At 54.3% G+C, this 27,943-nt stretch overlaps 1 protein-coding gene across 4 annotated transcripts in view; it reads right to left on the bottom strand.

The window, feature by feature from the left end:
- Positions 1 to 660: 660 nt before the first annotated feature.
- Positions 661 to 27,943, bottom strand: part of MLLT1 (MLLT1 super elongation complex subunit) — an 82,513-nt gene continuing 55,230 nt past the window's right edge. For 2 of the 4 annotated variants that reach the window (XM_059696959.1, XM_059696958.1), the window contains 9 exons: positions 20,708 to 20,851; positions 16,878 to 17,003; positions 12,511 to 13,062; positions 8,649 to 8,736; positions 6,733 to 6,841; positions 4,217 to 4,316; positions 3,886 to 3,957; positions 3,620 to 3,691; positions 661 to 3,377 (listed from right to left, as the gene is read on the bottom strand). In XM_059696959.1, the coding sequence (XP_059552942.1) occupies positions 3,249 to 3,377; positions 3,620 to 3,691; positions 3,886 to 3,957; positions 4,217 to 4,316; positions 6,733 to 6,841; positions 8,649 to 8,736; positions 12,511 to 13,062; positions 16,878 to 17,003; positions 20,708 to 20,851 (1,392 nt within the window). In that variant the 3' untranslated portion in view covers positions 661 to 3,248. Of the gene's footprint in view, positions 3,378 to 3,572; positions 3,692 to 3,885; positions 3,958 to 4,216; positions 4,317 to 6,732; positions 6,842 to 8,648; positions 8,737 to 12,510; positions 13,063 to 16,877; positions 17,004 to 20,707; positions 20,852 to 27,943 lie in introns of all 4 variants that reach the window. The other 2 variants (XM_059696956.1, XM_059696957.1) reach the window with 2 other exon arrangements.

Raw genomic sequence — 27,943 nt, 5'->3', positions numbered from 1 at the left:
GTGGGTCAGGAGCTACCTGACCCCTCACCCCTAAACAACATGCCAGATCAACGCAGACACAGGAGAGCGCGGGACAAATGACTAGTGACGCCATCACTTCTGCCAGCAGCTCGAGCCCATCCACTCGCTGTCTGACGTCATGTACGATGAGACCCAGTGACCATGGCTGCCTCCTGCATGCCCCAACGGGACTGAGCCGGGCAAAACACACCACACACACTAGCAGGTGGCAGCCCAGCATCCAGCAAAGGGTGTCTTTGCCCGCATTTCCCCTCTGTCTAGCTTTCTATCATCCACCTATCCGTCCACCCACCCTTCCATATTCCCATCCATCCAGCCATCTTCTGGAGTCAGGCTTGCTTTTTTAAACCAAACCTTGCAGCCAGCATCCAAGGAAAGAACACAACATCAACAGCAAGACCCAAGACCAAGTTCTCTGCCATCTTGTCCCTCCTGGATTTCTGGTGGCACTATCTCTAATCCTCAGGAGGCCAACCTGCTCATCCTCGCCTGCTCCCTCCTGCTGCCTCCCAGGCTTGGCCCCAACCCTCTCAGCTCTTCCTGGCTCTAGAACAGGAAGAGGGGACAAACGGCCCACAGTATTTGGTGTCTCCCCCACCCACCAACTCCAAAACAGGAGGAACCAAACAGACTCATAGGTCTGCTTTCCCATCTGACTTTATTTCACTTTTTTTTCCTATAAAATTCCTCCATAATTTCACAATTTAACAAAAAAGTTTAAAATCCAGGACAGAAACAATCCTGTAACTTATTACAAACACAATTCTCCTTATTCCTTTTATCCAGGAGTTGGTCTCAGGCTGATAAGTGTCCTAGTTCCTAGTGAGACACAATCTTGGTAAAAACCCTGACGGGTAAGAAAGGTATTCGATACCTTTTGCTTTCAGGTGTTGGTTTACATTTTGTTCAGGAGACAGCAAAACACAGATTCGCACTGGGGGCAGGGGGCTTAACACTAAACACGCGGCAATCACAAAGTGCCTGCCCCTTCCTATGGAAGCGTCCCCAGAGCCCTTGTGGGCCCAGCTGCCAGGCAGCTGGGGGGTAAGTAGGGGAGCAGCTGGGAATGCTATGGTCAGAGCCCTGGCTACCTGGCATGTCCATCAGGTGGTCACGGGCCAGCACTGGGCCCAGAGCAGCTCCAGAGGACAGCACTGGAGGCCTTCTGGCCAGAGGAGGTAACTGAGAAATGGGTCGGTGCTTCCGAAGGCCCTGGAAACAGCAGAAAGGGCCAGATGCTGCTGACGCTGAGGGTGAGCCAGAGAGCCGGGCTCCAAAGCAGAGGGCTGCCTTGGCAGCCGTGTGAAGCCTGCAGCCCTTTCCAGCAGATCCTCAGAAAGACTAGTGCCCTTGAGCTGAGGCTCCTGCCTGTGACCCCTGGCAGCCTCTGCACAGAGGGCCAGGGAGCTGCTGCCTTTCGAGCAGCCCACGTCAGCCAGTTCCTCCGTCCAATGTCTTGGAGTTTCCAGAGAAGAATGGCGCCCACGTTGGAGTATTGCTGGCCTGGCAGGAGAAGGGGATGGTGACAGCACGGGGCCTGCCACGCAGGCCTGACCTCTTCTCAATGCCTCAAGGCAGTGGGGTCAGGAGAGACTCTGAGTGAACGGCGAGGAGTCACGATGGTTTCCTGTAAAGTTCTCGGGCTTCCCCCGAGAGTTCTGGGGACCTCACCGGGAAGGCTGGGATTCATGGAAGCCTTGGAGGTGGGGATCACCCGGGAGTGTTCGAGGTCTGCCTGACAGACGGAATCGGGGCACAGGCATGAGAATCAGGGGTCACAGGGAAGGGTCACCCACATCAGAACTCGGGAACCGGGGAGAGGGGCTGACAGTGGGCTGGAGAGAGGTGAGCCCATCTCTGGACCCCCAGTCCTTTTCCCCACATGTTGTTTAGGGCAAAAGTTGGGGGGAACTGGAGGAGCCTTGAGTCAAGGTCTGGGAGAATAGAGGCTGAGCAAACAGGCTATCAGGAGTCCCACCCAAGGTGGGCTGACTCCATAAGGGCATTCTGACCCTGGAAGGTGGGCCAGAGGGAGGAGGAACCGGCCTGGACCTTGGAGAATCTCAGGCCTTCGAGGAATTGAGTCTCGGGACTCTGGACGAGTGTGAACGGCAGGTGTTGGAGGGCTAAGCCCAAACGGAGAGAGACAGGAGTGCCCGGGAGGGCCTGCCACCGGCGGGGCCCAGGCAAGAGGAGCTGGCTCTGAGTCCTCACGCTCCTTGAAAATACTCCACAAACTATCGTCTTATTTGGCAAAAGCTCATTTTTTTTCAAAGTTTGAAGACTCGATAACAGAGAGGAGGAAGAGGATCCTATGGAAGAAAGGAGAGGCCGAGGCCCGGGGCACCATTACAAGTGGTGGCCTGCAGCTGCTGGAGCTGGGAGGTCTGCTCCTGGAGACGGCTGTCAGTCTGACTAGGCGCCTGAGGACCTACTGCTCCATCGTAGTGTTCACAGGCCCGGACTGTGCCTTTTGAGTCCCAGGAGGAGGACGAGGCGCCCTGGTACCACTGAGGGGGATCCTCCCTGCGCTTGGAGAAAGCCAGTGGGCACTCCGGCTCGGCCTCTAGTCCAATGACAAGACCAGTGGAGACATCTTAACCTAAAGTCCCACCTTACCCCCACCCCCCACGTGCACTGCTGCCACAGAAATGCACACCCGGAAACCGCTCTGGTACCTACAGTGCATACATACATACATAACAGAGAGACAATATACAGCATGGAGTCCCAGCACAGTGAGAGCCAAGAGCGGGGCTGCATCCGGCTCACATGAAGGACGAGCCAAGGCCTGGCCTAGAGCAGCTGGATCCTCTGAGGTCCTGGGGTGCGGTGTGTCTGAACCGTTTGGAGAGGCCTGGCCAGTGACACCAGGCCCCACATCCCACCATGGAGCAGGGCTCCACCGCCGGGCACATTTCTTCCCCGATACAGGAATGAGGCCCAGTGCTGCCTTCAACACCAGGGGAACCCAGGTGACGGCCCCTGAATATCAGGGAGCAGCAGCTGCGCCCGCCGGGCCCCCTCGGCCCCAGGGCTCCCGGTGAGCTGGTGGGGAGGGCAGGCCGGGAGCCAACGAGGAAAGTGCAGCTGGCCATGAGGGCCGAGGACAGGGCGGTCACTAAGGCAGTGCTGCGGGCGAGTGAGTCGAGAGAGAGAAAGGCAGGCGGGGTCCGGATGTGGCCTCCCGGGACCCTGATGATAGGGGCCCGGCATCTGGCCCAGGGTCATGTGGCCACGGCCTCCAGGTAGCTCTGCAGCTTACGCACGGTGGTCTCATCCAGGGAGAAGAGGTCAAAGTCAAAGGTGGTGTTGGTGACATTGAAGTGGCCAGTCTCCTCGATGAGGTTCACAATCTGGAAGGAGGTGGCAAGGTGGCTTCAGGAGATAGGAGGTTGGGCTGGGATGTCCCCCACCCTCCAGCAGACCCCCAAGGAAGAGGAGGAAGAGGAGGAGGAGAAGAAGGAGGCTCCTTGGGGATGCAGCCAGGGGTTCTAGCAGCCTGCAGGCCTTACAGGCACCCCCTGTCCCAGGGACTCATGTGTGATAACCTGTGTCCTCAGCAGAACCGAGGGCAGGGCGGGCTCCGTCCTAGTACCTGCTGCAGCACGTTGCGCTCCCGCAGGGCCATCAGCCTCCGGTGCAGCTCCACCAGTTCATCTGTGTAGGCCTGGGGGTGGCAGACAGGCACTCAGCAGGTGGCCTCAGCCCTTCCAACTGCCCAGCCCTGAGGAAGCCCATCACAGCTGGGGACCCGGGACAGAAGTTGGTCTGATGCTGCTGAGGCCAGCACCTCAGCACACCTGGGCTGACCCATCCAGCTGTGGAGCCCCGGGGTTACCCCACCCCACCCGAGCCCTCCACCTTGTCATAGGTGCCCCTCTTGAGGATCTTCTCAGACTTGCTGCAGGATTCGGGGCTCCTCCGGCCTGACGCCTGCAGGACAAACCCAGGTCTGTGCTCTCAGCTCTTCCCCATGCCTCTTCCGCAGCCTCCAAAGGCTCTCCCACCTCCCCAGGCCCACCTGCCCTCCTTCCTCTGGCCTCCAACTCTAAGGGAAGCCCATCATGGGGAGCAGAGCCTCTCTGCCTGGGACCCGTGGACAACCCCAGGCCCAGGACCAATAATGGCCCGGCCCTCAGCCCTGCCTCTAGAACATGATGGCAACCTGCCCACCAATGCCCTCTGGACTCACCTTGCTGTTGGGCGGGGGCGGCTTCTTGGGGGCAGGGGGCTCTCGGCTGGGGAGGCAGGAGTCAGCACTGTTGTCACTGTCGCTATCACTGAAGCTCAGCCTGAACAAGGAACACGATGCTCCGTCAGGCCTCCGCCCCCTGCTGCTGCAAGACCTATGCCTGGCTCAGACTCACTGACAGTGGGACAGCCTCCCTGTGGGCAAAGAGTGCTGCCCCTAAACCTCACTTGTCTCTAGGCAGCCACTACAGACTTAAAAAAGAATGTGCCGAAGCCACCTTCAAAGGGCAAAAAACTAGAGCCACAGGTGTGCACGCTAAGAGACACGTCCCCATGATGCAGGTCTCCCAGGGCCAGCACACCAGATGGGACACCCTGCAGCTGGAAGGATGGGGCATGGTGCCGGGTTCTGCTCCTTCCCATGTCTTCCTGCTACTCCTGCGGCCAGGGGGCAGCCTGCACATGCGCTGAAGGGAACAGAGTTTCCACCTTAGCCTGAGCACTTTGGGTGCCAGCCTTCCTCAGTGACATCGAGGTGTTCCCATCTGGGTGGAGCCCTTGGAGCCCTGAACACAATGTGTCTGGAGGTGGCTCAACCTCAAACCTCCTGGGAGGCAGGGCCCTGGGCGAGTCCTCAACCTCCGCCTCCATTTCCGCACCTGTAAAGTGAGGTCCCGGGAGGAGTGCACAGGGGAGGAGTGGACGCACAGCGACACATGGTCACCACTATCTTAGGAGGCAAGGGTGTGGTTAATAAAAGTGCAAACGCCCAGGCTGGCTGGAACTGGAAAGCCTCTCTTTAGAGTCATAATGCTCTCTCATGGTTTCAGTCTAGATAGCACAGGTTGGTTCAGTCCTTTCAGCTTTTTCCAGAATTTCTCACAGCACAGCGAGGGGCTGTAGAGGTAGCAAATTCCTCTCCAGCCCCGCCCCCTAGCTGGGAATGGCCTGCTCCTCTGGGGGCCTCCCTGGGGAGAGGCCTCCACTGGGATCCCAGTCCCTCACAGACATTGTGGGCTTGATCCAGCACAGAGGAGCCCGACAACTGCTCCTCCGTATCTGCAGCTCAGGAAGCCCTGCCTGCCCTCTTCTACCTAAGACGCTCACTGTGAAAGCAGTGCCAGGGACGTAGCGCGGAGCCTGGACTTCAGGGGCTCCTGTCTTACTCCTCCCAAGGTCAAGGCTGTCCATTTACTTGGGTACACTTCTTCCACTGCAAGCAGCAGGCCTCGGGGCCTCTGCTCTCCTGGGACCCAGACCTCTCTCTCCACCACTTCCCAGTTGAGTCACTCCAGTGGGGAAGGCAGGTGGTGACTCCTTGATGCCCAGGTGACACGACCACATCAGCCAGACCCAGGCTTGGCCCCACTGCTCTGCACACCCCCTCGCGTCCCCCTCTTCCCAGGTCCACCAGGGGCAGCTGGAGGCCATGCAGACTGTGGGCCTCCCCAGAGAGCAGAACAGGATGGAATGGGACTTGGCTAGCTCCTCCCAACCAGCTGCAGCGCCAATGCAAGGTCTGTGTGGCCCCTTCCCTGAAAATAGATGTCCGGCTCCCTCGGCATCCAGGGAAGCCCCACCCAGGCCTTCCATGTCTGTCCTGCAAAAGGACACTCAACGTGCTTCCACACAGTTGGTCCCTGCACCACTGCACCTGGTGTCCAGCAGGAGTCCACACCGAATGCTGTCAGCACCAAAGAGGCAGGAGCTGTGGCCGTTAATCCTGTCCTGGGAGACAGGCAGTCTCCTTGGGCCCCTCCCCAGCTAAGTCGCCACAAAGCCTCCATAGCCACACTCTCAGGATGATGGGCTTAATCAGCTAGACTGACACAGACTGCCTGCAATCACCTGTTAGGCGTCCCTGTGCTGGTGGGTGTAGACCGGGTGACTGGCCTGGCTTAATGAGTTGCTGAGTCCTGGAGGAGGTGCTGAATCTGGGCCCGACTGGGCTCCTTGACCCCTGAGTCTGCCCCTTCCTTGGGCCTGGAACCAGGTTGGCATTTGCTCTCAGCAAGAGGCTGAGAATGCATAGCCATCCTCAAAGGGCGCGCTCTAAGGGTCTGGGGGTGTCCACAGGACATTTCTCAGAGTCTGTCCTCACCTATGCCACACACGTAGGGAAGGGGAAAAGATCTCAAGACCCGAGAACAGAGGAACCAGCCCACTCCCCACCCCAACCCCAACTCCTGCTTCAGAGCAGGGCTGGCCCTAGGGCTACTGGGCACAGCCTTTCCCCGCTTCTCAAATGGTGCCTGAACATCTCCCCCTCAACATCCCACCCCTTCCCGCCAGGTAGCCCACACTTTTCTATGACAGGAGGAAGGAAGACCTCTCCACTTCAGATAACAGGAGAGACTGTGTGAGCCCCAGGCAGAGCGCTGTCCAGCAGGCTCTGATGCTTCCTCTGCTTGCGCCCCAGGAATACTTCTGTCCTAGCCTCACCTCCTCAAGGCCCCACAAGCCCAGTAGAGCTGCCAGGGTCCCCCACCTACCCCCCAACCCCAACTGGCCCAGCACCTGGAATCCCTCCCTGCATTTGTCTTGCCGGCAGCCTCCTCGCCTGATGAAGAGTCATCTTCGTCGGACTCCTCAGATTGCAGGTCCTCCACCATGGAGCGCAGGGGTCCTGGGGAGGGTGGCAAGGAAGGGAGGAGAGATAAAGAAGGAGGGGTTTAGGACTCTGCCTGGGTCCCTGCAGGGTCCCCTCACTTCCAGGGCCACATGAGCTTATTGATACCACAATCCCCAAAATGCACCCACACAAATCCACATAGAAGCCCCTCTGGCCATGTGGGGCCTACCACTCATCTCCAAAGACTGTCCCCAAGGCTACCCTCTACCTAAAGGACCCTCTGGCTTCCCCATACCCCTACCTTCCTCGCCCTGCTCGCAGGCCTCTGGACCCTGGCCCGAGGCAGAATCACAAGGCCCTTCCATTGCCAAAGCCAAAGAGCACCCCTCTTCTGTTCCCAGTGCTGAGATCAGAGCCTCTGCCTGGAGTCGGGACCAGCCAGCCTTGCCGGGAGGGCAAGGCAGCCAGAGCCTGGGGCCACAGGATGCCTCACCAGCCTGTGCCCCTACTCAGGCCTGCCCAGTGCCTCAGCAACCCCCTCCGCTGTTCCCAGCCCACCATTCCTCCCCTTTCTCCAGAGCACCCGGTTCCAGTCCCCTACAGAGGCATCTTTGGTTTATATTCCTGTTACCAAGGCAACAGAGGGACACAAAGCCCTCAATTACCTTGGTCACATGATCCCACTTCAGCAGATTCCCCCTCCCTTCCCCATAGATAAGAACGGTTGGAGAGAGTGTTCACTTCCTGCACCCATCCCCCAGGCCCCTCAGAGACTGCATATCCACATTCCAGGTCAGAAATACCCGCCTCTCTCCCAATACACTCTCCTCCTCCAGCTTTCTGCAACCCAAGAAAAAGGACTCCAGGCTGTGTGGGGAGGAGACTGTCCGCCCCATCCACCAGAATTGCTTCCGGTTTGCGGGTGAGTAGCAGGGTCGGCAGGGCTGGCGGGTTTCATGCCCCCACTCACACCTGCGTCCTGCAGGCTGGGAGTGTCCAGGCACCTGAGGAAGGCCCTCCCTGATCTGGGACAGCCAAGTGGGCTTTATGCCCTCTCCCCCCCACAAAAGCCTCTCCATTCGCAGGGGTCCTGCAGGGAAAGGGCAGAAATGCAGACTGCTGAGTGCCAGCCAGACCCACTGCAGGAGCAGAGCATTCCTGCCCTGATCCAGGAGCCGTCCTCTAATGGGACAGGGTGGGAGGGCTGGCAAAGGAACTGATGCCTGCCTCCCTCTGGGAGAGCTGGCGGGGAGGGAGTCTGGCTATGGATAGGGCCCAAATCAGAAAGGGGCTGCTCTCCACTGGCCCGCAAGCACCAGCACCTCATCAGCACATCGCCAAGCCCTCATCATACAGTGTGTCCTGAGGCTCAGGAGTAGGTCACCAGGAGTGACATATCCCACACCTGGCTAGCAGTCAGGTGAACTGTTTCTGCTTTTTTTATACACTTCCTGAAGTTCTACAACCTACGAATGTGGATATCTGGGAGCCCAGTCTGGGTAAGCAGTAGTATACTGAAGAAATGCGCCCAGGGTGTTCAGCTCAGGCCCACGGCTCTTGCCCTGCCCTCCATTCCTCACTTCCCTCACCCCAGCCTCCCCCATCATCTCCACCTTCCCCCTCACTCTAGACCCTCCTCATCACCCCCTCCCTGGGGGTAAGGCACCAATGGGTTTTTCTGGCAGTGGCAGCAGCTGAAGCTCAGGCATGGAGTGAGCCCCCATAGAAGTTACGGGAAACTGCTTGTAAGTCCCTGTGATTGGATAACAAATCTAGAACCCCACCAGCCAGGTGGAGTCAGAGGCTCTCCCCACAGCAGTAAGCCACAGAAACATCCTGTCTTTCCTTTGTCATCACCCACCTTGACTGTGGTTCTGAGATGGCTCAAAATCCGAATCTGAACTGGAGTCAGAGCTGGAGCTGGAGTTGGATGGGCTCGACTGGGCGGACTTCACCCCAAAACGGGGGTGGGGTGGGACAGTGGGGAGAGAAGACAAGAATAACCTTTCAGTCCAAGGAAAAGGAGTGGACAAGAAATGCGCCCTCGCAGCAATGACACCCAGCTGAGTCTTTCCCCAGATACGCACTCAAAAGGTGACAAAGGTGCCAGGCTCACGGCACACGGGAGGACCCCTGCACACACTCCTGAGAACATGGCTTCCTGAGTCCGTAGGCACCCAGCCCCAGGACACCACCAGTTTGCATTTCAAATGCAATGGCCCATCTTTTCTCACTGAGGATCTTTAAATTTCTAGTAGTTCCAGGAGAAGCTCTCAACAAGTCACTGGTTTTCCCATGCACCTCAGCAGGAGGACAGGGAACCAAGCTGTCCATGAAAGGGGGCTGGGTGTTGGGGAGCACATCTGTTTGTGGGCCCTGCCTTCCTCCTATGAGGGCAAGAGCTGGCGATGGGCGCTGTGGCGCCACAGCGAACAGAGAAAAGATCTGGAACAGGAACGGTGAGTGCAGAGACCCAGCTTCTCATTCTGCCCCTTGTTTCCCCACAGCCAGTCCCGACGCTGAGTGATGACAAAAAGCTGTCTGTCTCCCTGCCCCGTGCTGCCATCACCCACCACGTGCCCTGAGGTAATGATGAATGTGCCACCTGACAAGCAGTAGAGGACAGGGTGGACTCAACCAGGTCACATCCCCCACTTCTTCCTGCAACCTTCCACCCTAGGCCCTAGGACACATGGGGTAAGATGACTGGGGGTTGCACCTCCCTGGGTGTAAAGGAACTGGTCACTTCAGATCCCTTCAGGGAAGGGGCCTCTGGCCTTGCTGCATGGAGCACTAAGCTAGAACAGGGGCCTTAGTTTCTGCCAACAGGCAGTTCTGAAGGTGCACATAACAGAGCAAGCCATGGGTCTATGGCACAGACTCTGAAGGGCAGAAGGGCAAAGTTCACAGCTCCAAGAGTCTACCCTGGCCCAGAGCACCCCACACACCTGGGAGGCTGCCTCACCCCCAGCAAGCTGCCCTCGGGCTGGGGCTTGTCTAGCCCTCTTGCTTTGGGGAGGACCATCTAGAGGAACGGAACACCTTGAGCGCTGGGACCAGCCACCTCTGGGCACCTCCCCTTTTCAAGAGAAGGGACCAGGAAACAGGCAGAGGCACCTAACAGCATTTGCTTAGTCCTGCCATGTGTCATGTGAGAGGAAACCCTAGGAAAGGAGTCCCGGACCCCCAAGGGATCAGGAAAGTCCCTCCTGATGGTCTGGGGGGCTGAGGGCTGAGGGCAGCTCCCAGGCTGCAGAGGGGACCTAGGAAGGCACAAGTCTTTGCTCACTCAATAGACTCAGAGAATAATCAGGCCACCTAGGGACAGAACACTGTCACCTGAAGAGTTAAGGGGCCTCTTCTTTAGAGTTTACCTCGGCCTAAACCACCTGCTCCAGGCATCTGCTGTCAGCACCCCCCCACCCCCACCCCCACACACATGCCTTCACATCGGAGAATCCTAGATTACCATCAACCACTGCCCACTGTGACAGACCAGTGTGACACCCCCAAATCTCAGCCATGGGCCTGCGGACAAGTGGCCCTCTAGCATTCAGACCTGAGTTCTTATTCTGGTTCAGGGGTCCTGGTTCTGACCCTGGGTTTGTCACCAACTGGCCAAGGCCGCCCTGGCTTTAAACCTCAGTTTCCCCCATCTGTAAAAGCTGCCTTGCAGCCCAGCCAGAGTGGCTCAGTGGGTAAGCATCAACCTATGAATGAGGAGGTCACGGTTTGATTCCTGGTCAGGGCACATGCCTGGGTTGTGGGCTCGATCCCTAGTGTGGGGCATGCAGGAGGCAGCCAATCAATGAATCTCTCATCACTGATGTTTCTATCTCTGAAATCATTAAAAAAATATTTTTTCTTTAAAAGCTGCCTTGCGGCCCCACACGGTGGCCAATGCCCATTGTGCCTCTGCCATCTGGGGCAGAGAATATGGACAGACCCCCTGGGCAGAGGACATGAGCAGCAGGTTCTGTAAGGCTGACACAAAAGCAGGGCCAAGGCAGGAGCTGGATCTAGGTGGCGGCCACCCAGTGTGTAGGCTCAGGGCTGCAGGATGGGGAAGTAGGAGCCATGAGAGGTGGCTCCAGCACCTGTGTGGGGTGAGGGGTGGCAAGCAAGTCCGCCGACCTCAGATGCACTGACCCTTTTCTTTCCACACAAATCCAAGGGGCAGAAATAATTTCAGCCCAAAGGGCCTAGAGGTGTGCATCTGAAAGCCCACAAGGAGTCCTGAGTGCTGCTGATGAGTGCCACTGCTCAGCCACATGCCATGTCCAGCAGGGGCCAGAGGGGCCAGCGGGCTCTCAGCACTCCTGGCCCCTAACTGAAAAGGACCCTGCGGGCCAAAGAGACCACAGAGAAGCAGTTGGAGGAGCTGGGGGCTTGGCCCAGGGACTCAGACAAGGAGCCCCTCAACCCCCTCTCGGCTAAGCAGGAGGCGGCAACTCAGGCTCCCTGCAATGTCAGAGCTCTCTGTTGAGCACCCAAAGAACCTGCAGCAGCTGAGTAGGATACTGAAATGGCCCTGAATGGCCAGGAGGCTTCTAAATAAGAGATGTTCCAAGTCCTGCCACCTTAGTCTCATAGTCTCCTGGCTGTGAGGAGCGCTGGGTGTGCAGCATGATTGGTCCCATGTCCCTAAGCCAGTGGGTACAGTTACCCATGGACCAAATCGTCACCCCCAATGCTGTTGCCTCCAACGGGGTACCCCTGGAAGCCACATGCTCATGACATGGTGTTGCTGACACAAAACAGCTCTAGCTTAATCTCCGGAGCCACTTTCAAAGCCCCAGTGGAGCCCCAGCAGCAATGCTGCAGGCAGACTTCAGCCTCTGGGAGTGAATGGAGATCTAGAAACAGCACAGGTCACCGGGCATGGGGGCGGTGCCTCAGGTAAGGGGGTCACTCCTCATTTATCCACCCATTCATCCATTCGACCATCACCCAGGCACCTGTTCTCTGACCACCAGATGCCAAACATAGTCTCAGAGATGATATCACCCCCCAAGGCCCCAGTGAGGTCTGGCCACCCAGTCAGCAGTCTGGCTATGTGCTCCTCTGGGATTCAAGGGGTCTCTCACAGCCATCTTCAGAGAACCACCTGGAAACACTGTTGCAGGAGCCCAGAGCCTCTCACAGCGAGAGGGGTACTGGCCCATGCTTAGAAGACAAGTCTTGCTGATTCAAGATCCCTGTGTCTACGCTGCATGAGCAGCAGCGGATGGGTGGCAGGGGTGGTGGGCCCTCGGACTCCAACGGCCATCTGGGAATGGAGCCAGCATTAAGCTTCCAGACCAACTATGTGGTGGCTGAGGAAGGGACAACAGTAAGACACAATCACCCACCCTGATCCCCAACTGGCCACCAAGACCCTGGGCCATGCAAGGGGCTGCCACAGTAAAGAGCTCGGAACCCAGGTACCAGACCATCATGTTCTACCAGAACCATCCTTCCTAAGCACCATTTCCACAGAGACCTCACAGTCAGGCTTTATCATCCTTGACAGAAGGGGAAACTGAGGCTTAGCGAGGTGCTCAGGTATGCCCAAAGCTACAAAGAGCAAGTGGGAGCTCTGGGGCTGAGATCCCAATCTCCCCGTCTAACGTTTGGGCTAACAAGGCTTTCGATGGCAAAAAGTCAGAAAAGCTGATAAGGACAGTGGGTTCAAAGAGCCAGAAAAGAGGATAAGGGATTGATGGGGCAAAGGGGCACCTCACCTCTGTCTTGAAGGAGGCCTCGTCCTCCGAGTTGGACTCCTCCACCTCTGGGGGCTTTTTGATCTCCCGGGGCTCATTCTCAGCCTTGATCTTCTCCACTTTGGTGCTGCCCTTGTCCTTGGCCGACTTTTTGTCCGAGAAGGAGGATGAGGTGCGGGGCGAAGTGCTAGGGGCGCTCCTGGACCCCTTGGAGCTGCTCTTCTTCTGCTTTTTGGCACTGGGCTTGGGTGAGTCAGTGGTAGCTGGCCGCTTGCTGGAAGACTTAGATGGTGGTGGTGGGGGGGGACCACCCTTGGGGGACAGGCTCTCCAGTTTGGTCTCCTTCAGGGCCATCTTAGGCTCCTTAAATGCAGCCTTGGGTGGCGGGGCCTTCTCCTCCTTGGGTGGCCGGCCCTCAGCCAGCTTCCGTGAGGCATCCTTGGCACTCCGGGCCTGCTCACGCTCTGGCTCCTTGGAGGGGCCTTTGCTCTCCGAGTCTTTGCGGGGCCGCTCCCGGTGCTCCTTGGCTGTCTTATGGGCCTTGCAGGCCTTGCCGCTCTCCCTGCTGGCATCCTGCAATGTCGGGTGGGAAGGGAGAAAGACACAGTCAAACGGCATCTCAGGCCGCCCTGCTCCACTGCCCCTAACCCTTACAAAGTATAATCCACCTGGATTCAGACTCAGCTAGAGAAAATCTTCCAAAAAGCAAAGAAGTAAGGCAGCAGGTGAGATTTTTAAACGGAGCTGTCCCTTTAAACTACTAGGAAGTGTCAGCAGGTCCCAGGCGACTACAGGCTAAGACTCCCCTCTGAATTGAACTGACATTCCCTGAGGGATTCAAGAACAACACAGTGAGTCAGGCAAAGAAAGACAGATACACAGACCCCCTCCAGCTCGGACACCTCGCAGCTCCCACTGGGGGCGCTAGCAGACAGGCCCCTTTCTGTCCCTACCACTAAGCCTCCTGCCTGGTCGCCCCAAAGCAGGGCGACCTGCCAGGCATAATGGTTCTTTGATCCACAGTCAGCACTCATTGAGTGGCTGCTGGGTTCAGGGCGCTGCGCAGGACCAACGACTCCTGACAGAACTGAAGCCACCTGGACAGCTTTTCTATAATGTGTACAGTTCCTGGGAAACTCAGAGGGTTCAGGGTGGATCAGCCAGGTCATGGAACTCTGGCTAGGGACAGAGGCAGAAAGCAGCCCTGCTCGAGGCTGCTGGGAAAGCTGGGCCAGGGGACACCAATCCTGTGCGCCCACACTTCCTCTGAACAAGGGTAAGACCACCTACCTCGCCAGCGATGGTGCAGGGGCCTGGCTGACAGCAAGCATTCAATCATGGCGGCTGCAGCCACCCCACACACAGCTAGCGTACCCTTTGGGTAGAAGCCTTGCCTGACACCTTGTTTGCTTCCTGCCTGTCAAACCCCTTCAACATCTCACATGTCCAAGGTTGCTTAACAGGTGCCCAGCTGCCAAGGGCTCTGCCCCCAACTCAGTCAGCCAGGTGCACAGTTGGGCTCAGCGGCTCTCCAGATCAAAGCTCACCAGGAAATCAACAGCAGCCAGACCCTGAGAGTGGCATGCACCACCCGAGGCAGCCACACTTTACCAGCTCACCCTATGTGCTAAGAGAATGGGTGAGCCAGCTAAATGCCCAGCAGCAGGGCCTCTACTTCCTGCTCTCCCAGCCCACCTGACAGACTCTCACAATAAAGAGCTACAAGGACAGGCGGCACAGTCTTGACCACCTCGGATAATACTTGTTCACTGTCTTCTTGCGAATCCATAACCCACATCAGTGTCAAAGGTTCAGGGACAGCCTTGTGTGGCCATAGGCTCCTGCTGCCTCCCTGGAGAAACATCAGCCCCTGTGCCCTGGACCTGGCTCTTCTGTCTCCAGGGCAATGGGAAGGGGTACTCATAACGCAAGCCCCAGCTGACCATCTAAAGGGGCATCTCCCTTGGGGCTGGTGTGTGGAATGGGGTCAGTCCCTGGGGACTCCTCTCTCCAACAATCGGCTCCCCTGAGGAGGGAGGCAAGAAGCAGACCTCATATGTGATTCCAGCCTCTTCTCGAAATATCTATACACACCCCAGGCTATAGGAGTCGGCCCCAGCCCGAACAGGCAGGGCAAAAGCACACTTAATAAACATCTGTCAAAGTCCTCAGCACAGTTCCCACCGGGTCCCCCAGACCTGGAGTTGGACAAGCCTCCACTGCCGCCCAGAGTCTGCCCAGCAAGTAGGGCCTTCCTAGCAGCGGCTCTTTACCTGGGGGTCTGCACAGGTGCTGGAGAGCAGGCTCCCTGAAAACACACGGAGTTCCGAGAGTAATGTGATCGTTCACAGTCACGCTCGCAAAGCCATCAATGAGGCAAAATGTCTAAGAACCAAGTATTGGAGAAAGGTCATCCAGGCCAACTGTCTGATGTCAGACAGGGAGAAGCTACAGGTATGAAAGTCCAGGGATGCTGTGAGGCGGGGACTAAAAGAAATACCATCCTCAAAATATGAGCCTTCAGGAGCCCCACCCCTCTGCCCGGAGGCTCCAACTCCTGCCTTCCATGCTATCCTCTGAGGAGACATGAGGTGGGGACAGATCACCAGTGACCAATCTGCCTAGGGCTCCAAAAGCCAGACTCTCCAGCGGCCTCCAGGTTGGGGACCCTGACAAGCAAGGCCTTGCATGACCAAGCCCTTCCCTCTCAGTCTCCTCTGTCTGGAGCATGAGACCTGGCAATCAGACTCTTTGGGTCTAGGCAGCAGAGAACCAATCTGGGTGGTACAGCCAGTACCCAAAGGGAGTTCCTCATCTGGAGGAAGAGGTTAGCACACAGGTTCTACCCTCCTAGAAGAGCAGGTGAGGCTAACGGCTCAGAAGGGAGGACAACAGGCAGAGGGGGCTTGCAGCAGAGAAGAATCTGCCTTGTGCTGCCTGAGAAATCCACAGAAGAGCCCCCTAAAATATACCACCCATGTGGCTGAAGAAAGTTTCTGGGACACGGAGGGGTGGAGACCAGGGACCCTGCCTACAGGCCTCTGAGCCTAGCAGATATGCCCATCTGGCCTGGGAACTCCTGGGGTGGTCACAAAGACATTCCAGTGAGAGAGGACATGAGCAACTCCAACAGATGCAACGCTACTGGCCACCAGTGTCCTCACTACCTGCAGGGCATCTCTTCATGAGGTTTTGGTTGACAAATGACACATACAGAAGAAATGACAATTTCTACCCTTCCTAGGTTGCATGGACTTCCAGACAACTGAGAGGCTGAAAGAGAAACTGCCAAGATCTCTAGCAAGAAGTTCTCTTCCATTTGATGTCCATGAGGCTCAGGAAAGATGGGCCAGAAGGTTGGCATGGGGACGACCTTCAGACTGCGCTCCATACTTAAGGGCTTAAGTCAGATGAGGATTTCAGAGACTCACTGGCCTGGGGAAAGTGCCAGAAAGACTCTGCCTGGGTAATGTCGCTCTCCTCCAGCACTGCTGATGAATAAGGCTGTAATTTGGCCTGAGAGTTCAAGCTGTCCCATGTGGGATGCCCCAGGCCCACAACACCCAACAGATGAGTGAAACGAGAAAAATGCAAAGTTGAGAAGTGGATAAACTTGTGGGGTCGGTGGCAGAAAGACAAGCAGCTGCCCTGAGAGCCAGATGAAACCTGGCCTCCGGGACACGGAGCTGTGTAGGCGGCTGCGGGGGAATGGGACGAACACTCAGGAGTTTATGTGTACATCATGACACCACCAGAAGGGCTCTGGCAGCCACTCTGGGACGATTCAGAGAGTGGTCTCAGGAAGACAGAATGCCACTCACCTGATGGGGCTGAGAGAGGATGATAAAGCGTTTCTTCTTAGGGAAAATCAGCTCGCTCACCCACGATTCTACCTGGCTCTTCCCGCAAGTAAGCTTTCTCTGTGGAGGTTTGCCAAAGAAAGAAGCCAAACCTGGAACAGGCCCCGGAGAAAGCACCAGCCCTGATGGACGAAGTGTCCTGGCTGCACTCAGGAGACCCGAGAAGGTAGACAGTGATAGCTGCAGTGGACACTCTGTCCATGGCTCCCAACCATGTGAGACTAGCTTGGGGTTCTGTCTGAGTGGTCCTAAGCCCACTGACTCTGAGGGAGGCGGGAGGACAGGGCAGGCTCTCTGGCCTCAAGAGGAACAGGGTGAAGAGCCTATGATTACCAGGCTGTTCTATGCACCCCCGGAGGGGCCGACCCTTCTGACTAAGTGGCAGAGAGCAGCCACAGGGAGCACAGAGAGCTCCAAGAGAAAGATGCCAAGGGACCGAGCCCAGCTCTGCAGAGGGAGCACCCTGAGCCCAGGACCCTCTGCTGGGCCCCAGTGCTCCCATGTGACTGGGCCTTCCACCTCACTAACCTTGGAGCCGTGGGATGGTTTGGTCTTCTTGGGGTCAGAGAAGGCAGAGAGTGGAATTGTGGGTAACATGGGGTAGTCAGGACTGGGCCTGGACACCGTTTCTGCTCCTTCGGGCATTACCATCACCTAGTGATAAAGAAGAGACAGATGTTATCAATGAGCAAGGAGGCAAGCTGGAAATCCGATGGGTAAGAGGAAGTTGGCTTGCGGGAGTGCAGCTAGAGGTGTCCAAGCTTCCTTCTGGGGGAGGGAGCCAGGGAGAGCCTGAGCGTCACTTTCCCAAAGAGTCCACGGCATTTCCTGAAGGTCTGGCTGCTGAGTGCTCAGATCGAAGCAGGCTCGTGGTGGAGAGCAAAGAGAAACAGGGTCCCAGGATGGCTGGGTCCAGGTACAGTTGGCACAGTCTCGGGGAGGAGGGCACCATGCTAAAAGACTGGCACCAAGACTGGCAATTTGTGTGAGAAGCACAAGGAGGCAGCTGTGGCCAAAGCGGCCTGCATGCTGCAGTTAAGAAAGACCAGAAGCATAAAGGTGAGAAGCCAGGCAGACACCCCTCTGGGAAGGCATGTGGCGGAGAAAGCAACTTCTGTGGGACGTGTGTGTCATGAATTCACCGGGTCCCGCATCTCCTGGGGGAGCCTCACTCCTCCACTCTCAGGTGAATAAAGTTGACTGAAACAGGGAGCGAGTAGCGAAGCCAAGGCAAGAGGAAATTGCACGGGGGCAGGCCCAGCTCTCTGCCAAAGCCACCTCACTGGAGCCTGCAGGAGAGGGACATGAGCTCTGCCTTTGTTAACTACTAGCAGGAAGGATCTGGGCTCCTGCCAAGAGGTGCTCCTGGTAACACCTGCCCAGGTCCAGTGAGGCTCCTGTGGCACCTGCTGAAGGGAGAGAAAACCGAGGGCAAGTTCTCAAAATATAGACACTGGAAGTTCACACTACCACTCAGAGGGAGCCTTCCAGATGGCAACAAACAGAACAAAAGAATAAAGATCATGGAAAGAAAGACAGACAGAAAGAAAGGGAGGGAAGGAGGGAAGGAGGGAAGGAGGGAGGGAGGGAGGGAGGGAGGGAGGGAGGGAGGGAGGGAGGGAGGGAAGGAGGGAAGGAGGGAGGGAGGGAGGGAGGGAGGGAGGGAGGGAGGGAGGGAGGGAGGGAGGAAGGGAGGAAGGGAGGAAGGGAGGAAGGAAGGAAGGAAGGAAGGAAGGAAGGAAGGAAGGAAGGAAGGAAGGAAGGAAGGAGGGATTGATTTAGCTTTAATAACCTTGAGCACCTAGGATTCTTGACAAGCTCAACCTTTCATCTGAGGAGGCTGATGTCATGACCAGTCATGGTCACGGGGACACTGGGTTGAAAGGAGGGCAGCGGAGCCTTTTGTGCCGCTCCAGCCCCCACCCCGACTCTGAGGCAGTGAGGCCCGAGGCCGAGTTGCCCATCAGAGCCCGTCTCACTATAATCCAGCGCCCAGAACTTGCCTGGCCCCGGCCAGCATGGCTGAGGATCACCAGGTCTTGGGAAATAACCACACTCTAAGGCCAGCAAGGACAATGCACAAGGTTAGAGAAGCAACAGCCTAACCCGGGAGAACAGACAGGTCCCTCAGAGGTCTGAGTCCATTCCCTTGAAGACGGTGCCTTTTTCCTTTGTTTTCATTTCTCTTCTCTCCTTCACAGGAATATCCTATCCTGATGCTATGCCAAGACAATGTAGTGAAGGCCTTGCATCTTTCTCTCCTTCTTTAACAATCTTTCAGAAAAAAAAAAGTTAAGTGAATAAATGAATCTACTTCCACTTGCAGGACGGGGCTTCATGAGGATGCATCTCACTCGATGGAAATACAGGCCCTCGCAGCTGACGGGGCAAAGGATGAGATACGATGCTGAGGGGGCAAGCGGGGCTGGCCTCTGGCCGTCTGGCCGCTCCGGCCACCACTGAGGAAGCATCTGACCCTCCCATGAGGAACCACAGAGCTCACGGCCCCCGGAGGGCGATACAGAGACAGTTTTCACCAACTCACAGATCGCATGGTCCTCCCGTTCTTCCAGCAAATGTCAACACAGATGGGTCTGTGGTCATTTGCCACCAGATGGTAAATGCCAGCCCCACTGGGAACTCTCCGAGCTCCAGACTGGCTGACACAAGGGCCACAACTCAGGTCTCGGGAGCAACTGTCCCATAAAGCTCCCAGGCTGCTCCTAAGACCCGAGAACACTGTTCTGCTATCAGCCCAGAGCAAGCCCCAAAGGGCAAGAAAGAAAGTTCCTAACGAGACAACCAGCTCTCTGGGCAGCCCTCAGCAAGGATGGAAAGTGCCCCCAGAGACCACCACACCAGCACCCAAGGGCCTCCTCTCCCTTCCTCTCTCCTGGGCTGGCCCTTCCCCAACTGCAAGGCGGACCTGCCATCCCAACCTCTCTCCCTCAATGCCTCATGCCTCCTCCTCCTCCTCCTCCCCTGCCCCTCCCGTTTTATAGGGTTAGATGATGCATAGTAAGCCTTCATCTCTTCAGAGCAAAGAAAACCTGATGCAGGGGGATGGTCCCTTGGTCCTGGAGCTCTCAGAGGCCCATGGAATGCTGACTGCCTGAGTGTCTGTCTCCCTGAGATGTGACTTTAGAACCTTTGTGTAACACCTCGGGGAAATACTTTGGAAAATAAGGTAGAGAGGCAGAGCTGAAGAGGAGGCTGAACCTGGAAACTCCTCCCCACTTCCTTGGTTCTTTTAGAACTCCCAGGCAAACTTCCAGACAAGTGTCTGTGTCAATAGATTCCAACGCCCCCTGTTCTGTTACTAACCTCCATTAGCAATCACATGCTAGGTCCAAATCCCAGACTAATCTTTTGTTAGGAACGTGGAAGAAATTACTCAAATTTTCTGAAATAAATAAATAACTCCTTTCATTTTTTTAAATAAAAGACAACAACTAAATTAAATGAAGAGAAATGGACTTCTCCCTAGGCCCAAAGAAATTCAGCCCAAACTCCTTGTATTCACTGGGGAGGTGGGCCTGCCACACACACACATACACACATTCTCTCATGACCTGGACCTGAATCCTCCACTGCAGGCACCGCTGGCAGCAAGGCAAATGTTCACTAACAGGTGGCTTTGGGATATCCTGTGTCCTCAGCCTGCCACCTCCCTCGGCACACACAGTCCAGCCTGCAGCCAAGCGTCTTGCCTCCTCCACAGCCAATCATCCATCAGCACCAAGCACCCCACCCCCATTCTCCAAGAGCTGACACATGCTCCTGGCACTCTGCCATCATACCAAGATCGCTGGCCACACGACTCACTCGAGACCTAGGTTCTGAGAGCTGACACCTTCATCTGGCCTCACAAGGACAGAACTGCCAGGTGGCATGCATCATCAAGGACCCTGCAGAGAGCCACTGCTATTTCCCCAGGTGATGGGGCTCCAGCACAGCCTTGCCAATCCGGTTAAAAGTTGGCTCCAGCGCCTCGCCACACTGACAGGCTGGTCTCACACCCATTCCTTCCCCCACCCTCTCCCTACTTTATGGAAGACGATGCTAATTAATCACAGCCAACCAGGAAGCTACAGGGATAACTAGCAACTAGTTATTCCCAGCTGACAATATCCCAGCACAGACTCGGGATACCTGGGTCCTATCCAGTGCTGCCAGGTGCTACCTGTGCAATCTGCCCCTCTGAGTATCAGGTGCCCAGCCATAGGCTGAAGAGACATGCCTGAGAGAGCCCAAGGTGCCCCCAGCACCAAGTTCCCAGTTCAGGGAGCAGAGATGGATCCATGACAGAGAAGATGCATCCGTTCGAGCAGGGGCAGGGCCTGCTCCGGCACACTCACCCCGCCAGCCATCAGGAGCTTGTACCGGAACTCAACGGTGGGGTTGTTGAAGGTAAGCTTCTCACAGCGCAGGTGGTTTACAGGCGGGTTGCCCTCCAGGTTCAGGAACAGGTCATAGGTGAAGCAAACCTTCCTTGGCTCCTCCTTAAATAAAGAAAACAAGGAAGTCTGTTTCAGATGATGGACGAGACACAGCTACAGGACAGTGGTGAATGCCTGCTCCCCAGTGCCAGCCTGCCTTTCTTTTTTCTTTGCTTGGCCTCCACATCTCTCTGTGTGCTTACTTCTCATCCACCCAGTTACCCAAAATGAACTAACTCATCTTTGCAGAGGACCCAGCAAAGCAGTCTCCACAACAGAAGCAGAAATCATTAAGAATGATGCTTTTGGAGGGTTAATGGAAATATTCTTGCTGATGTCTTGTATAGCCCCTATGCACACACTGCCCCTTGAGCCCTCTCAGTACTGGCCAACAAATGGAGAAACCAAGGCTCAAAGACATACAGCTGCTAAGTGACAGTGCTGAGACCTGATCGCAGGCTCTGAGGTCCATGATTCTACTACCCCACCCCTTACCCAGAAGGTAAATTTCTCCAAAGATATATAAATTGCCAATAAGCACCTAAAAAGATGTTCAAAGTCACTAATCATTAGGAAATTGCAAATCAAAATCAGACCACTAGGATGGCAATTGTTAAAAACAACAACCAGAAAATAAATATTGGTGATGAAAAACTGGATCGCTGCATTGCTAGTGAGGATGGAAAATGATGCCATCACTTTGGAAAACTATCTGGGAAAATGTTAAAATAGAATACCTATTAGATGACGCATATATCTCTCCTAGATATATACCTATGATAAATGAAAACCTATATCCACACAAAAACTTGACATCTATGTCCATAGCAGCATGATTCACAACAGCCCAAACTGGAAACAACCCAGTGTTCGTCCACTGATGGATGAATGGATAAATACAAAATGGTCCATCCAGACAATGGAATATTACTCAGCCATAAAAAGGAGTAAAGCTCTGACACTTGCTACAATGTGGATGAACGATGAAAACATGATACTCAGTGAGAGAATCCAGACACACAAGGCCACACAGTGTGATTCCATTTATATGAAATGTCCAGAACAGGCAAATCCAGAGACCGGGAGTGGATTTGTGAGTAGATTCCTTCCCAAATCAAAAATACTGTAATGTGCAGGGGGAAAGTCTCAGCACCTCTTTTCTTCCTGCCAACCTTGTGAGGCAATGCCTGGCCATGTGGCGTCAACCACGGGAGGACTGCAGAGAAAGCCAGGAGAGTCTCAGGTAGACAGCCTTGACACCACGGAGCCATTGGCCCAAGGTCATCAGTTGTCTCCCAATGTCTTGCCAAGGAGGAGAAAGATGCTCTGTAGTAAGCCACTGTTATGCCCCTAAACATGGCAGGTGCCCCTCTGTCAGCACTACCCCATGCCCACCCTTAGGAATGCACTTGTCACAAAGGGCATGTCTCCCCACCAAACTGGGAAGCTGGTGGAGGCAGGAGCTCTGGGGATTCCTGTCTTACACTCCCACCCCACCCCCCACCCCCAGGTGCTGGCCCAGGGGAGGTACCCCATATTTGCCAAAAGAATGAAATTTGAGAAGGGCCTGACCCCTCATTGGGAGGGAGGGGAGGAGCCAAGAACACCTCCTGGGCCCTGTGACAAACTTGGAGAATGGCTGAGTTGGTGAAGTCAAAAAGGGTCTAGGAGGTGGGGACAGCATCCTCTCTGAGAGCCCTGAGAGTCACATGGCAAGCTGAAAGGGGAAGATGGAGAGGAGTGACAGCAGGTGACTGGAAAGAAGGGCCTCGGCTGTCACTGCAGGGTGTTGCATCCTGGGGTGGAGAGGTCCAAAGGTTAGGCTCAGGAAGAACAAACCCAGATCCATGTTCTGGGGAAAAAACAATATCCCGCCTTCAGGACAGCATGACTGGGAGCAGGGTTTGAAACTGGCAAATAAAGGGGAGGAAAACTCAAGCAACCTGTCCTGCCTCTCCATAGCATAACCACACAGAAGATGAGAGGTGAGCTGCAGTTATGTTCCAGCTCCTGTGTGGGTAAGGACTGACCCATCACGGTTCCATAACCCCTTGAGTCAGTAATTCAGGTGCTGCTGTCATCTGTTGCCCACATCATACACAGAGACCAACAGACGAGATTGATGCCACCACCTTCCCAGGCAGATCTCAACTGCAGACTCAAGTTCATAGCGACACAGAATACATAAAGCAGGGTGGTCGTGCTAAATAAACACCACAGGGACTGAAGCAGCAAAAAGCCAGTATCAAACCTACAGGACAAATGACCCAGTTTCCTCAACAAACTACAAAGAAAAAAAACGGTAGAGGGAGAATCTACAGATGAACAGACACAATGTGTGGATCCCTCTGGCTGGTGTGGCGCAGTGAATAGAGCGCTGGCCCTGGTCAGGGTATGCTAGGGAGAGAACCAATCAGTGTGTCTCTCCCACATCAATGCTTTTTTTTCCTCTCTCTCCCCCCTCCCTCTCTAAAAATTAATGAGAAAAATATCCTCGGGTGAGGATTAACAAAGAAAAGGACACTGGAAAAGGGTATTCTATGGCTCTGCCAAATACGGGAGCACCCCAAGGCTCAGAAGCAGACCTTCCTCTCCTCTTTGCCTTCCCTGGCTGACCTCATGCTCAGCCACAGCTTTACCTTCTGGCTTCGTGGTAGGTCCATATTCTTCCTGGCTCCTCAGCCAGCCTCCCCCTCCTCATCTCCCTGGACCACCCATCACCTCCAGCTGGTTGTCCAGCTGCTTCCACTATGGCCCCCCTTTAATCCCCAAAGTTGAAACCATCTCTTGGCTCACTCCCAACCCACTTCTTCAAAACCTACCAATGGTCTCCCTCTGAGCCTTGAGCGAAGGCCAAACCGTCACCACAGCCAGTGCAATCCCATCATCCCAGGCCACGCCTCCATCTTCTATTTCCCAATCCAGCTCTCCCCTGGATGGCACTCATCCCTTGACAAGCCTTCTCAGACCATTGTCCCCAATCACAGTGTGCAATTCACCCTCATAAGTAGGACTAATCAAGGTCTGTTTTCTGTCCACCCAGTCCAATGAACTGTGAGCATTATGGACAAAGGGAGCCTTTTTGTTTCCGATGAGTCTGGCAGTGACCAAGCACCTGTGTCTGTTCAATGTGCCCACATACTCATTACCCTACAAAAACTTAATGGGTACCTGCCATGTGTTCACAGCAGTGACGGGGATACTTGGGGTCTGAAGGTGAAGAGTCACCACACAGCAGTGATACTGACATGACACAGACTATATACTATACAACATCACATTGTGGAGCATTTACAGTGGCCAGGTACTTTTCCAACCACTTATTTTGTATGAATGTTTACAGCCCAAAACAGGTGCTCTTATTGTCCCCATTTCACAGATGAAGAAACTGAAACAGGGACAGTAATCTGCCCGGTGCCACGTGGCTGGTCAGTGGGGAGCCAAATTTCACTATGGGCAGGCAGTATTCTCTGGAATCCCTTAGGAGGATTTCCTGCCCACACAAACCGAACAGGTCAAGGCAACAGCTCAAAACAAGAGACCAGGAAGAGTTCTGTATGACTCCCCAGAGATGGGCGGTGCAGGGCAAAGCTGGGGGCAGCATCAGGGCCAGGGAGAGTCCTCCCTGAGAGATCAGCGTGTGCCCTGCAGCTGAGGTGTGGCTCAAAGCACCCTGGGAAAGGCTGACCGGAGCTCCCTCTGGACAAGCCGGAGAAGCCTGGGGACTTCCAGGAGGACAGCCCCTGGGAAACCATCCTCCAGCGAAAGTCGAGACATAGGCAACACCACAGCACCCTGGAGAGGCAGCAGAATACTCAGTGAGGAATGGCCACATTCAAAGTGTATTTAAAAAATATATATTTTAATTGATTTTTTTTTTTTTTTAGAGAGAGTGAGAAACATCAATAAGCTGCCTCTGTAAGTCACCCACTAGGGGTCAAGCAGGCAACGCAGGCAACCCAGGCATGTGCCCTAACTGGGAATCAAACCATCAACCCACTGGTGCATGGGATGACGCCCAGCCAACTGAGCCACCCCAGCCAAGGCAATAGGATGGATCTTGATCCAATATGACTGGTGTCCTTATAAAAGGGAGAAATTTGGACACAGGCTCACACAGAGGAAGAAGACCTTGTGAAAATAAAGGCAGAAACCAGGGTGACGCTTCTATAAGCCAAGAAACTCCAAAGATTGCCAGAGGGGCCGGCACTCCCAGAGAAACATCCTTAGTCCAGCCAGATCCCTACACATGCCACACTTTCAGCAAAGGCAGCTGAGGCCTGCCTCAACTGCTTTCAGACCAGGCTGTGGGCAGCCACCCACTCCCCAGGCCACTGGCTACAGGCCAGCATCTCTCTCTGACCTCAGCAAACTAAGATGCGGAGGAACTCGCTAAACTGGTGCTGGCTACCAAAGCCAGTGTGTGTGCACCTGTCTTCAGTGTGTAGGGAGTCCAGACCATGAGAGCTCGCACAGGCCAGGCAAGCCCTGGCACGGGGCACATCAAGGCAAATGGGGCTGGCTGGGAGCTCCCAATGCTGCTCTCTCCACCACCTCAGAACCCCCCTCTATTCCCTGGGTCTGTCTCCAGGACCCTGCCCCTTGTGCAGCTAGCAGGGCTGACCCTGGAGGACCCCTGGGTTTACTACCCAACCCTGGGTGAAAATGGAAGAGTAACCTCAGACTGTGGGCAGTCCAGAAGCCTGGCTCCTCAGGAACCCTGGGGCTGTCTCCTCACCATCCTAACCCTGCCCACACCTGTACCTGGAGCCTGTTTGACTTTCCTTTATGAGAGGCCCTGGGTTCATATATGCTGGGCTTTAAAAAAAAAAGTCAAACCTGAATCTGATCACAGCCCTGGGATATAATCATTAGTTTACAGGGCTTCTGCCAGCAACATCCCCATAGGACCAATAATACAGATTTTTATTTTATTTTATTTTTTTGTTAATCTTCACCCCCAAATTTTTTCCCATTGATTTTTTAGAGAAAGTGGAAGGGAGGGAAGGAGGAGAGAAAGAGAGAAACATCGATTTGAGAGAGACACATCGATTGGCTGCCTCCCGCACACACCCTGACCAGGGCCAGGGATTGAACCTGCAACCAGGTTTGTGCCCTTGACTGGGAATCGAATCCACGACCCTTTCATGTGTGGGTTGATGCTCTAACCCACTGGTTCTCAACCTTCCTGATGCCGCGACTCTTTAATACAGTTCCTTATGTTGTGGTGACCCCCAACCATAAAATTATTTTCATTGCTACTTCATAACTGTAATTTTGCTACTGTTATGAATCATAATGTAAATATCTGATATGCAGGATGTATTTTCATTGTTACAAATTGAACATAATTAAAGCATAGTGATTAATCACAAAAACAATATGTGTTTTCCGATGGTCATAGGCGACCCCTGTAAAAGGGTCGTTCGACCCCCAAAAGGGGTCGTGACCCACAGGTTGAGAACCGCTGCTCTAACCACTAAGCACACCAGCCAGGGTGATTTGGCTTTTTATTTTTAAATATATCTTTATTGATTTCAGAGAGGGAGAGAGAGAGGGAGAGGGAGATAGAAACATCAATCTCTCTCACATCAATGTTTCTCTTTTTCTGTCTCTCCCCCTCCCTTTCACTCTCTTAAAGAAAAAAATCAATGAAAAAATATTTTCTGGTGAGGATTAACAAAAAAAAACACATACTTGCATGTAGGACAACTCAGAAAAGTATAGTGAATGGATGGAATCTACTGATAAAAATGCTACACCACACAATACAATATACAGATGATGTATTATAGAATTGTACACCTGAAACCTATATAATTTTATTAACCAATGTCACCCTAAGAAACACAATAAAAAAGTTTTTAAATGCTACAAACACCATTTAGTTGCCATCAATTAGATATTAACTTGTTTTTAAAAAATCCAAATGCTGACATTATCCAGAAAAGTTTAATAGGTTTATTTATAACTGTTATAAAGTTGAACTACTAAAGTTTGCAAATCATTAGTTCAGTGGACTTGTGAATACATCCAATTTTACTGAGCTCCAAGGTACCAGACCAGGCCTGTAACCATGAGGTTTCTTCACTCCTCCAGCAGAGGGTGTCCTCTTGTGAGCGACTTTTGTAGCCAGTTGCTTCCTTGGTACTCTACCACTGGCTGATTAGCAGGCAGACTGCTCTGTAAGAGCCAGGGTAGAGAGACTTTCTTACTTCCTCCTTCAGCTGGAGTTTGGCAAGCTAGAGGCTGTGCTGGCCTTAGAGAGTGATGGTGGTGCAGCAGAGGCTGTGAACACCTCTGTATGCATTTTTAACTTTTCTACACTAAATAAATTTAATATATATGCTTGGCTCCACCCCAGCCTTTCTCAAGGTGCTGCATCTAGTACCTACCTACTACCTGCAGTGACTATCCTGGAAAGGGATGAAGGCACAGACAGGGCAAGTGCCCATCCCATCACAGAGCTCAGGGGAGGCCCAGTGGAGCCCTCCATCTCAAGTCCTTCTTGGCCACCTGCCCACTACCAGCACCACTTAGCCAACCCTCCCTAGGGCTAGGCACTATGGTACAGAGTTTACCTAGCACAAATTTCAACCTCACAAATTCTCACCATCCATCAGGAGAGGAAACTGAGGTTTAGTGGCATTTAATCACTTATCAAGGACACAGGGACCAAATGAAGGCCAGACCTGTGAGTACATGTGTCTTGGCCCCTGACATCATCCTGTGGATGCAGCCCTGACCCACACGGTGAGCCAAAGCCGAATGCTCCAGGGCAGCAAGAGAGAACTGCTCACCACCATGTAGACAGTAAGGGAAGAAACACGGAAAAAATGTCCCAAACCAAACCCCACCAATCCTGAAATTCCACTTTCAGGATTCAATGCTAAGAGCTCATGAACAAATGTTTGAGGAGAGTCACCAGGCAGCACTGCAGTAGTGAGAGCTAGAAAAGGAACAGGAAAAATTCTCAATAGGGAAGTTGGGGGAATCACAGTTGGTCTAGCTGAGGGAAGAGCTCTGCAGATGTCACGAAGAATGAGGTAGAGTTATATGTGCTGACACGGAAGAGTCCAGAGCTCTTTAGGTTAAAAATGTGCCCACATGCACACACATGCCACAGAACAAAATGTTTCTGGGAGGATTTACAAC

This window comes from Myotis daubentonii, chromosome 5 (genome assembly GCF_963259705.1).
Source record: "Myotis daubentonii chromosome 5, mMyoDau2.1, whole genome shotgun sequence".
NCBI lineage: Eukaryota > Metazoa > Chordata > Mammalia > Chiroptera > Vespertilionidae > Myotis > Myotis daubentonii.
The sequence above is the reverse complement of the archived record's forward strand: the minus strand, read 5'-3'. Positions and strand labels throughout refer to the sequence as shown.